Source organism: Aulostomus chinensis, chromosome 13, assembly GCF_037954235.1.
Source record: "Aulostomus chinensis isolate RoL2024-O1b breed Wild chromosome 13, RoL_Achi_v1.0, whole genome shotgun sequence".
Lineage (NCBI taxonomy): Eukaryota > Metazoa > Chordata > Actinopteri > Syngnathiformes > Aulostomidae > Aulostomus > Aulostomus chinensis.
This window is the reverse complement of record NC_141332.1, coordinates 21,782,189-21,794,599: the sequence shown is the minus strand read 5'-3', so window position 1 is coordinate 21,794,599 and position 12,411 is coordinate 21,782,189. Positions and strand designations below refer to the sequence as shown.

Genomic DNA, 12,411 nt, shown 5'->3' with positions numbered 1-12,411 from the left:
TTAAATCTTGAATTCTCTGTAGACGTTCCGCGTTGGCTACTATTGTTTGTTCAGACAGAAAGTCGGTGTTTCTCCCTCTGAGATGTCAGCGTTGTTTTCTAGTATTGACTGGATCTCTTTCAAAGCTTTCACCTTGCAGAAGTTTAGAGATTGCTTTTTTTTTTTTATTCTTCCCTCCTCTCTTCCTTTCATTTTACTTGATGTTGCCGTGGGGACTGCTCCTTTTCTGCCCCCGCATAGCAACTGGTTGCCAGGTAGTCATCACTGTCACTTCCTTATTACCCACAACCCTCTCTGGGCCAGCCTTGTGCAGGGGCTATTAGACCAGTACACACAAAGCACACAAACACCAACATGTTAAGTTTTCCTCAGACACGAAACACACAGAAACTTCTAAGAACATAAATATACACACGTACTTGTTTCCACAATGTGCACACACTGAATTATGCACACACACACACTTTTCCAATGGTTTGAAAGCTGTCCCCTGCTACATCCCTGTGCTCTAATAGAATGTGAACTTATACCCAGCAGGCGAGACACAAAGAACGTACACACACACACACGCACACACGTGCACAGCAATCCAAAGAGGCAAAACAAAAATGCACACGTTCACTCTGAGACACATCACAGCCTGAAGCCAGTGACACACACACACACACACACACACACAATCTTAGACAGTTTATATTCCCTTCAGAGACCGGGACAAACTTTATTGCCCAACAATGAAAATAAGCTTTCTGCTTATTTTGTGGTATTCTTTTATAAATATTTTATATATTTTCCATTATAGAAGGAGATGATGTTGTGTCTGCAGCTGGAACTACCAATAATTTAAATAATTTACCACGTAACTAGTCAGGGTAAAACTGGTATAGTTTGCTGAATGAGGTAGCATTCAGTTTAATTTTCCTCTCATATGAAGCACTTGGTTAGTTTGGTTATTAGTTTTTGAATTATTTATAAGTATGATACACATGTTGATTTGAAGACTTTGATCCAAAATCAATAATCTGATTTCAATATTAGTTAAAAGCAAGAGAGCAGACTTTTTACAGAAGTACCATACAAATCAGTGGTAATTCCACTACTATTCGTAACAGAATCCAGTGCCAGATTGTGACATGAATGCTTTTTACAGAAATTGCATTATTCTGTCTAGAACATGGTCTAGACACTAAATTCTAATAATACACTAAAAATTCAGTGAAAAGTAGCTTCTGGAATCTGTATCAAGGTCAATATTGTGTTTACACTTTTACTCTTCTCCAGGACTCTCCATGGCAACGACCTTTCAACTATCCCAGAGGGAGCTTTCAACCACCTCACTTCTTTATCCCACCTGTAAGTGCCGCATCATGTTACTGTAGTGGATAATTTTTTTATTTTTTTTTTAACCCAACAGTAATGCTTTTAATTTTGTGTGTTTGTGTATCTAGGGCTCTTGGTGCCAACCCCTTGTACTGTAACTGTGACCTACGGTGGCTCTCCCAGTGGGTGAAGGCAGGCTTCAAAGAGCCTGGTAATAATCCTGCGACTGGGCTGTCAGAAACTGATATTTTGTTTAAATCAATATGAAGTCAGAAAGCCATTGGACTCGATAGGGTGTAGGTTTGCAATTTTAGTCGAAGCGTTGGCTGTTCAATGTTGAACTGACAAAATACCTACAGGCTTTAAATTTCCCATGTTCATATAAATAGCAACATAAATTGAATTCTTGTGACTGATGGCTCAACTTAAACTGAACCAAACATCGATGTCTTAGCTGTGTTGGTTGGGAGGTGGCCAATTTTGCTGTGTGTGAGTTAAGTTTTTCGTTAACAGGCATCGCTCGTTGTACTGGACCTCCTGACATGGCTGACAGGCTTCTGCTCACCACACCACTCAACAGATTTCAGTGTAAAGGTGAAAGACTCCTCTTTCTTTCTTTCTTTCTTTCTTTCTTTTTTCTCTCTGTTACTTAATTTCTTCCTGAACGTATGGGTCAGTGGTGTTGCTCTTGCATTAATGGTGGATTCACACAGACAGACTGCAAGTATAGAATAGATAGTAGAACACCAATCCCTAGCACCAAAGCATCCCCCACGCCATGAGTGGTGTTCCACTGATACAGAGCTGAGGAGCAGGAGCATCTGACCTCTGCCATCACCTGCCTCAGGGATCCTCTGCTATCAGAGCTGAGGAGAAAAGACACAGAAAGAAGTGACACCTACCGACAAGTAGGTCGCACACAGAGTGGAAGTATATCACACAAGGGCATCGTTTGTTGTGCCTTGACAATTGTGCAGCACAGCTCAAGGTGCAGGAGCAAACTCTCATTGAGGTTAAGAGGTACAGCAAACATCATCCCTCTCCTCACTGATCTCTTCCTTCTTTTCCTCTTGTTTCACCGCCGTGAACCTATAATGCGAGTCACATTTACGGCTCTGTTTTACTGTTCTATGAATGCATATGTTAAAAGAAGTCAACGAGAGACCTTTCAGGTTTTTCATCTTCATGGCTCTTATCCACCCCACTCTTTCTCTAATCCCACACTTCTCTTTTAATCTTTTCTTTCCTTTATCCTGTGTCTGCTACAGGTCCTGTAGATATCAGTCTCATGTCAAAGTGTGCCCCCTGCCTGGCATCACCCTGTCAAAATAATGGCACATGCGTGTCTGATGCCACTGGATCCTACCACTGCACCTGTCCATTTGGATTTAAGGTAATTTATAGATAATCTGCTGGGGTTTGATCATAGTTGAGTCTTTTTTTTCCAAAGTTATCAGTAAGATATTACAGTGGGATTGAACAAGTACCAATTTGTACTTTGCTGCCTTAACCTCTTGTAAGCGACTGTAGCAAAAAATGTTTTTTTGTTCTAAGAATATCATATGCAGTGTTCTGATAACGCTTTCAGCAGGAATGAGTCACTTTCTTCTCAAAGTGTTCTTCCTAAAAATAAGATAACTTTCCAAACATGTTGTTTTAGTTTGATTTAATATCCCTTGAATGTTCTTTAAATCTAAGATTAAAACATTGTGCTGAATAATGCCAGTACTGTGGGAATAGTCCCTGATAGCTGGGTGGGTACCTAGATGTGTCAACTTGAACTAAACTCCACTTGTAACGACAGTGCCATAAAAATGAAAGATTAGCTCATCGCTCTGTGGTTAATCTTAGTTAAGATGATCGGCTCGTGTTTAGCTGTTTGGTTCTGTGTACGCCTAAATTCTAAAGCCTGCTGGAAACGGCCTGTGAATCTATCATTTACCTTTTCCTGACTCAAGGAATTTGCTGTATGTGTGCAAATAGGACGGATGCTGCATAAGCTAATGCTATAAGCAGATTTACTAGAAATATTAACGGTGGCCATGCATGCATAATGTAGCTGCATGTTCATCAGTAAAGAAATGATGAATGCACCAGAGATGCTGACGGATTAAAAGACAAGGGGTGCATTAATTGTCTAGAATCTTGTATATTCTTTTAACTGAAGAGGAAATTTACATTGGTGGAGTGTGAGTGGAATTTTTTGAGAGCACAGTTTGCCTGTTGTGTCTGTGTAATACACAGAGATGCAAAAACACACTTATTGTGTCATGTATGCACATATAACTTTTGGGTTGTTACAGGAAGACAAAGCCTCGGTCTCGCCTTTCATTAATACATTGCTTGGCAAGGTCACAGACTGGGAAACGGGGAGTTTGTGTATGTATGTGTGATTTTTTTTTTTTCTTTCTGTATCCGCTGGGACAATGATTAAAACAAGAATAAATGTCCTCCTCTCAGCTTTGATCAGAGGAAGTGGGTGTGTTCGTTGCCCAAGGTTTAATGATCTGAAATTAAAACTACAGCCATAGGGTTCGATGTGGAAAGGGTTTGTGTGTTTATGCGCAGGACTCCAATACATGATACAGTAACAAATAAAAGCAGTTGTTGTTTTTTTCCTGTGAAAAGGTGTGCTGTTAGAAGAATCGAGGCAGTAGGCTGTATCGTGCTTGTACTCGTGTGGTGGTTGGTAATTGTGTGTTTGTGTACAAGATAGAAACAACAGTAGTCCGAGCTCATTGTTAGAGAGCCCGAGGTGAATAAACTTATATTTTCAAGCTTGTTATTGTATGTACTACCCAATAGCAAGTCATTAAACCCTCGATTTCACAGCCGAGTATTTTCTTTCAATGCAGTTTTCTAAACGGAAAACTGGGGGATGATTTCAGCTGCAAACAAATACTGTAAATGGTCCTAAGTCTGAACAGTGTGCAGCCTAATTTGTTGTAAAGTTTTATACAGGCACTACTAACCAGGAACAAGAGCTGTCAAAAATAATTATGAGCAAATTGATAATTTTATCATGTAGACTTGATATCCAGTTCTCTTTTTAGGATGTTAAGTATAGTCACTCAGCCTAAGATGTTAATATATTTTGTATCATTCCTGCAAGTCTGTTTAATTTAACTCTACAAGCAGCTTGCAGCAAATGTCCATGTCAAATAGAAAATCCTCTCTTTATGAAAAAAAAGTGTCTGCTCTGATGACTCGCTAAGTTACAAATCTCTAAGCAGTGAGCCAGGGAACCTGGCGTCCATTCACTGAGTCACCGCATAGCCTGAAGCCCCATCGTCATCTACTCATGGTCACATCAGCTTCTGATTACGGTGTTGTTTTCACGATAAAAGATTCTCACATTCCTTCAATTAAATACATATTGTCCCCACTATAGATGAAACAAACTCAGCCAACCCACGCGCGCACACACACACACACACACACACACACACACACACACACACAAATACACTGATACCACAGAAACACACCCTGGATGTGTTTAGTCTGCTAATGAGGTGGCAGATCCTGCTGCAGCCCTAGCTAACACCTGCAGGGAGCTAGCACGTTAAGAGATCTTTTTTTTTTAATTAAATTTTGTTGCATGATGATCATCATATATTTCATTACCTTAAACTTACGTTGCTGTTTCTTTATTAACATTTTCAAACTGTAAAATGCTAGCACTACATTAGCAAGTTCATTGTAGATAGATTGGGTAGCCGGCCAGCCAGACCTTGCCTGCTGTAGGTGGGGTCAGCTCTCAGTCTCTCGTTGTTATCTGTCCCTGAGAGAACGTTGAAATTGTCTGTAGAAGAAAAATAGTTGCTCGATATTCATGCACTAACCTCTTGGTCTTCTCCTCTCCTCTTATCTCCTGCAGGGTCAGAACTGTGAAATACCCATCAATGCCTGCATTAGTTTCCCCTGCTCGAATGGAGGAACCTGCCATCTTCAGCCTGACCACGAAGACCACTTCAGGTACATACGTGATGCATTCTCCTAACGTATGTAACATGTGTTTGCATTGTAGTATGTCTGTCTGAATGTTAACACGTGTGTTTTTATACCATAGGATTGAAACAGTCTGAAATAGTCATTTTGGTTTCGTCCTTTGAGAATCAATTCAGGCTACAGATCAAATCCCCATGCTTCTTCTGCCAACTAAAACCTCTCTATTTGTGGAGACACCTCTCTATTTGTGGAGACACCTCTCTATTTGTGGAGACGTTTTTAAAACCCATGGCCTGTGTTCTCATCTGACGGGAAAATTAACTTTACCTCTAGAAGTAGCAATACAGGAGGGTACAGTCTTGGCTCACTGAACAATGCATTACTGGAGATAACAACTTAGTTTGACCTTAAATTTTGTTTCCCTGGTGTGTGTGTGTGTGTGTGTGTGTGTGTGTGTGTGTGTGTGTGTGTGCGCTTCTCATTAAATCCTTGTGCTTTCTTCCCAACCACTCAAACTGTTTTGAATATATGCCATCATCCACATCCGAGTCCAATGGTTTCTTAATTTTCACAACGGTTCTCTGTTTTTGTTTTAAGCACAGTGCTACTTTCCCATTTGTTACAAGAACTGTTGAGAAGTTGAAACCGTTGTGAATTACTCCCACATACGGCTGGGCAATTGATTGAATAGTGATAAAGATTGAGATTAATCACATTTGAGAATGGGATTTTGGCCACAGCAAGGCTGGGCAACTGTACCAAAACTGATATTTAGAAACTGTCAAGATTCTTGCCCATTGAGATCAAGACTTTCCCTTTTTATAGTTTTGAATTGCAGTACTGTACAGTACCTTTTCAGTCCTATGAGATAGATCCCTGTTTATTAATCACAACTGATGTAAGGTAAAAGTTTGTTAACATCCTGGTTTTGATTGGAAGTCACATCACCTGGCCCTACTAGTCCTTGTTTTGTGAAGGGGGCCCAACACACAAAGTTAATGCTAAAAGTTAACCATGTGTCTGCTTTTATTGGTATTCTTCAGACAAATTTTAACAAAATGCAGCAAGATATATTTCTATGATTGAATAATTGTTGAATAAAAAGTTTGATACATAAAAAGTTCCAAAAAATTATTTGCCGGAAAATGCAGCATCCGTAACAACGTCATGATTACCATTCATTGTTAAAAGCTGATGCATGGCATTAAGCCCATTCCCATGATCCAGTATGTACTTGACCTCCTCATTCATCTGTGTTCTTAGTGGAAAAGTTTACCATACACTTTCACCACTTTCCAACTACTCTCTCCTTTGCATTCATACAGTTTCACACATTCAGACATTGGAGCTGCCCAAAATAATCAGTGGGCTTGACTCCTGGCTTCCCTGCCATGCTGCTGCCAGTCATTCAGTGGCAGTTGTTGTGTGATCCAGGAATTAAAAATAGCAGGTCTTGGATTAGAAATGTGTTTTTGCTTCTGCAGCCTGTATTCAATCCTTCACACAATCCATTAATTTCAATTTATTTTATCTCATGTTCCTTGGACATGAAGCACATTGAGTCTGCACCTGTTGTATGAAACCTGCTGTATAAATAAATCTGACTTGATTTGACGTGGCCATGAACCAAAAAATCAAATTCCGTATTTCTCTGTCCCAGATAATCACACGACTGGTCATATTTAGACCATGAAACTAAAGCGAGACTGTCCAAATCATTTTGGATGAAGTGCAGAAAGATAAATTATAACTCTGGTAGAAAGCTGCACACCAAAGTAATCAACCAGCTGCTTTAGAATTTAAAAGACATGTTTAATACACCTTTCTAATTTTGTGCATTTATAGCCTTTTAGCCAAGCACATTAGACACATATCCACCATCTTCTAAACTCCAAGAAGGAAAACTTTGCATGAAATATTCCAACACAGTCTTCAAGCACGAGGTCTGTCTTTTATGTGCATGAGCATCATGGGTGTCAAAAAGTTCTTCTCTGTCCAAAGTTTATATGACAAAGAGCAAATTTGATTAAAACAATTGTCATGTATACCTAAACCAGATCTGTCTCCTCCTCTGGTGCCTTAACAAGGCCTTTGCCCTTTGAAAAGCTTTGATATGCGTCTGGCCTTTAACGTCCTGCGTGGTAATGCCATTAAGAGTGTCTTTACCCTTTACAAATCTTTTCTTATTGTTAATACCAACACAGGTTGATTCTTTTGCCCCCTGAAAAGAGTGGGAAACCAGAACCCTTTGACATTTTAACATGCTATATAATCAGTTGAGGATATTCAATAAGTCCAATTAGCCTTGGTTCTTTGCAGTGACCATTTGTCAAACTAAATAGTTTAAATGTCAGGACTTGGAATTGATTGGTGTGTCCCTCATGGGAATGCTCATTTTTCTTTTTGTACTCTTTTTTTAACTCTTAATTTTCTACTCTCATTTTCTGTAGGAGTTAGATACAGTACATCCTCCTTTTTTTTTCCCTTCTCCGTCCTCGTGCCTGTAGAATCAAAGGAATAGTTGTTTGTTAATGTAATGTAACGGCATTAAACTAGATGGTTCTGAAGTGGAAAAGGTCCAACCGCAAAGTCAGTATTTCATTTGGGCTAAATGTGTCACGTGTGATGTCTCAATTAGTCGGATTGTACATGCCTCTTCATGGCAAGGCTAAGTGGTTTAGTTTAGTGGTCGTCACATTAGCAGTAATTAGTAAGTAGTACGTCTGGGTCTTTCTGTAGCCCTGAGATTCAAAAATCACTTAATGTAGCTTTAAAGAACCCGGTTACAAAGTGCACTTACCTTGTCGAATCCTTCCAGAGACATCCGCCCCTTCTCGCCATTACAAGAAATGAAACCCATGAATTTTTAAATAGAGTTAAGTATTCTGTAGAGAAACAGACAGGGTGGGGGCAATGAGTGTCCATCATACATGGTGTTGGGAGGAGGGGTGAATGAGATTTGCACGAGAAAAAGTCGGTACTAAGATTGAAAGAGTCAGCGTAAACAAAAGGAATACTCATTCAATTCACAATTTTATAGCTGTAAGTAAGTAAGTGTGTTGACAACTGTCACTCACTTGCTAATGTGTTAGCATGACCTAACAGTAAAACCTTCCCCATCCAGTAAGAGAATCTGGACTTGATTAAGTGTTACAAAAAAGAGCTGTGACAGAGATTTAGCTGCTGAGTCCTGCGAGTGGATGTTGTATGGGGGGGGGGGGGGGGGGGGTTGTCTATAAAGCTGTTTTTGAGATACAAAAGGTGAGACGAAAGGAGGGTGAATTGAAAATGAAGATTGGAGAGAAAGGAGAGTGTGAGGAGGGAGGAAGATGAATGGAGGGGAGGAAGATGAGCAGGCTTTGATAATTTCCTCAGAGATCCCCTGGTGGGTGGGGCCCAACACACTGGTGGCATCAAATTAGAAAAGGAGGAGAGAAAAAAAACTTCTTGCTGTGGGCTGTTGGTTAGTTTTGTTTAAAGTTTCTTTTGCCTTGTTAGATTGTGGGGGATTCATTCCACTGCTGTTGGTGACTTATTGACTTTTAGTGCAGTAAAAAAGAACAAAAGACACCCACAAAAATCTCTGCAAAAAAATAGGACATATTACATAACAACTGGACCTCCATGTCTGAATCTAGCCTGAAAATGTTAATTACACATGAGCTGTACACATTGCACACACTGCTAATCTGAAAGCAGATCCTCCTACTCTTCCTTGATTTGTGTTTGCACCCACTCCCCCAGCGCGAGCACTGGTTGGGATCGAAAAAGCTATCGCAACGCGCGTCTCTCCAAGCATTCACCTCTCTTAGCAATTCCCAAATTATCTCCTATGCCAGTAAAAACCACTGTTTGGTGGTGAGCAATAAAGTCAGAGAATTTGATGTTTGAAATGTACATATGTATGTAATGGTGTGTCTTCTTTGACCACTAAATATAGCTATGGTGTCACTTGAATCATTTGGGAGAACCGGGATGGAACACATTCCAACAGATGCAGTTGTTTGTCTTAAAATTCAAAGATGAGAATTTAAGAGGAAGTGAAGCAGAGCAGGCGATTGATTTGGTTGATTGATTTTGTTTCAAGTTGTGCATCTGGGATGCGTGCTCAAGTCTGGCTCATTCAGCATCGAATAATACTCTCACTCTGTGTGTGTGTGTGTGTGTGTGTGTGTGTGTGTGTGTGTGTGTGTGTGTGTAGTTGTGTGTGTCCACCAGGTTTCGAGGGCATACGTTGCGAGGTGAATCCAGATGACTGTGAAGACAATGACTGTGAGAACAACTCCACCTGCATCGACGGCGTAAACAACTACACTTGCATTTGTCCACCAAACTACACAGGTACACACACACACACACACGCCATCTATTTCTGTTCTAAATATTCCTGAAATCCTAAGTCTTTCCCTCCTCCACTACAGCGCTCACACACACAAAATCACATTTTCCACTTTACCGGATGATAAGTTAGTAATGGACAGCCTTTCTGCAGTGACCTGAAACTGCTCCTACAGGAGGGTGAAAGAGCAATCATGCAGGAGAGAGACAGAAAGAATGACGGTGTCAAAGAGAGGCAATGCACTAGACAAAAGGAAAATTAACATAGAGAGAAAAAGGGTGAAAAAAGGGGGGGGGGGGGCTAATAACAAGGAGAGTAATAGAGAATGAGATGGGGGAAAAAAGAGGGGAGCCCAGTAAAGCTGAACTGCTGACTGAGGAGTTAAGTTTCTCTACTGTATCGTGACAGTGTCCTCCAACACACACACACACACACACACACACACACACACACACACACACACACACACACACACACACACAGAGCTGATCCCCACTGGATCTCAGTCAACACACAGCTGGATCTCTTGGCTCAGTGAATGGAGGGGTAATCATCAGGTGTCACATTAAGAGGACAGTCCTTTAATAGTCACTCAGCTTTCTCCAAACTCAGCAAGTAGAGCTGTCCCATCATTTTTACACCGGGGGGGGGGGGGGGGGGGGGTCAGGATTTAAAGTCAGACGACCTTTTCAGCTGATATAAGTTTTCCCTCCAAGGTAAGAAGTCTTAATGAATTGGACATGAGCCTGAATGTGCTCAGTTAATTAAATGCCAGTATGACGTGCAGTGTCCCAGCATATTTTAGCAGTTTTGGTGTGAAGGATGTGATAGAGCAAAGGTCAGGGGGTCATCGGGAGCATTATCATATGGAGCAAAGTGTGGGTGAAGGGCACCTCTTGACTTGAAAGTGTTGCCATAAAAAAAGTCAGGGTGCCATTAAATCTATCAGAGATTCATTCTTGTGCTGCATGAATATCCAGGAAAGTTTCCTGTCAGTATCACCAGTTTGTCCAGATGTGTTGTTCTGATGTTATTATTGAACTTTTGCTGGGCCAAAATTGATCAAAATAGGATTCAGTTTCTAAACTCGAGGGAGATTTTTGCTTTTAAAATTAAGTACATCTCTACTTTTTGCCCACTCATGTATTATTTCTGTCCTTTTTTTTCCAGCAGTCTCACAGCACCAACATCGGACAGCTCAGCCCTCCCGAAATTACATTTTATCAGCGGCGCCCTGACAAGCTGTAGAGACAGCATGTCAGTCTGTAACAGAGAGAGCTTTTCAAAATGTTAAATACCTGTGCAACTTTATTTTGTAGTTCGGTAGTTTGATTAACATGCCACAAATCTGGCAAACAAAGTAAAGCGATTTTTAATGGCGCACAACTGCTAAAAGACACCAAAATGCAACCTAAAGTCTTTGGATTACTTCAGCAATAAAGGTTTTTTTTTTTCTTTTTTTCCACTTACTTTTTATAAGAAAACCTTTGAGATTGTCCTCAGTCTCTACAAGTCAAGCGCGTCTCTACATTTTTAATGTACTTTTACGATTGTGACAGTTTGTGTCAGGGGGGAAGGTAATTCAGTTTGAATCATTTGCCATACATTGACTCAATTAAATTTGTACACGTGTGGTCCACATGGTAAATCACTTGATATTTATTAGTGTTACTAATCATCTTGAGGATTCAAGCATTATCTGTTTCAGGTAATTGTAGCGAGGTATCAGTTAATTTCACAATGATTAATTCATTTGGCATCTTTAGCAAGTGTGAAATGAGAGGCTCTTAAACTAATATTACTTAAATGTCACACTATTTTTGATCTTTTGCTTTATATTCTGAGGCCATATCCAGCAGATGCAGGAGAGTAATGTAGTTGAGAATATCATGCAACTGAGAAGGACCTGAGAGATGTCTTTGGTTGTGGAGACAGACGGGGAGGCAGCAGGATTAGATTAGAGCGGGCAGACAACAATGGAAATGTGTTTGACCTTTCTCAAGCCTCCCTTTATTTCTGCGTCCAGCGTCCAGCATGAGTTTGTGGATCTTTAGACTCCATCAGCTCTGAGAAACAGCTGATAATGTCATTCTGTGTGTCTGTGTGTGTGGGTATGAGAGTGTGTATGTATGTTTGTTTGTGTTTAATGTTGTCAGGCCTCTTCATTATCTGAGGTCTTTGACATGATACCACTCAGACATAAAACAACTGTGGGAAAAAAAACTGTCTTCCACTTGTGCTCTTCTTACAAATAAACAGAGGGAGTTGAATTGCCCAAGTGTATAAAGACACAGCACACAAATGCACACCTGGTGGATGCTGGTAGAAATCTTTTTGATGAGGAAATACAAGAAAATAGATATAGAAAGTTCCCTCTCTCACTCTTTGTCACCAGGCGACCTGTGTGAGGAGGTGATTGACCCTTGTCTCCATGGTTTCGACCCTTGTCAGCATGACTCTAAGTGTGTCCATGTTGGCCGTGGTTACAGGTGAGTAACAGTTTTTAGAAGGATGGAAATTAAACGGCTCAAAGGTCACATCAGGGAAATGAACTATGAAGTCAAATAAGTCAGAGGGAATAAGTGTTGATCATTGCTGCTGGTAGATTTGATGTCGTCTTTGAGCAAGTACGCATTCATATGGACGGTGGCTCAAATACATTCAGAGTCCTCCTATGGCACAAGACATTTTCTTGTTTTGTTTTTTATTTTCTTGTGGTACACCCCCCCCCCCCCAAAAAAAAAAACAAAAAACAGTTTTATGTCAAACTTTGACCTCAATCTTAGACCACCAAAATCTAC

At 40.4% G+C, this 12,411-nt stretch overlaps 1 protein-coding gene across 2 annotated transcripts in view; it reads left to right on the top strand.

Moving 5' to 3' along the window:
- Positions 1-12,411, top strand: part of slit3 (slit homolog 3 (Drosophila)) — a 233,164-nt gene that overhangs the window by 202,474 nt on the left and 18,279 nt on the right. For both annotated transcript variants that reach the window (XM_086222095.1, XM_086222094.1), the window contains 7 exons: positions 1,282-1,353; positions 1,449-1,531; positions 1,834-1,914; positions 2,589-2,713; positions 5,201-5,298; positions 9,473-9,612; positions 12,006-12,099. In XM_086222095.1, coding sequence (XP_086078221.1) covers positions 1,282-1,353; positions 1,449-1,531; positions 1,834-1,914; positions 2,589-2,713; positions 5,201-5,298; positions 9,473-9,612; positions 12,006-12,099 — 693 coding nt within the window. The remainder of the gene's footprint in view (positions 1-1,281; positions 1,354-1,448; positions 1,532-1,833; positions 1,915-2,588; positions 2,714-5,200; positions 5,299-9,472; positions 9,613-12,005; positions 12,100-12,411) is intronic.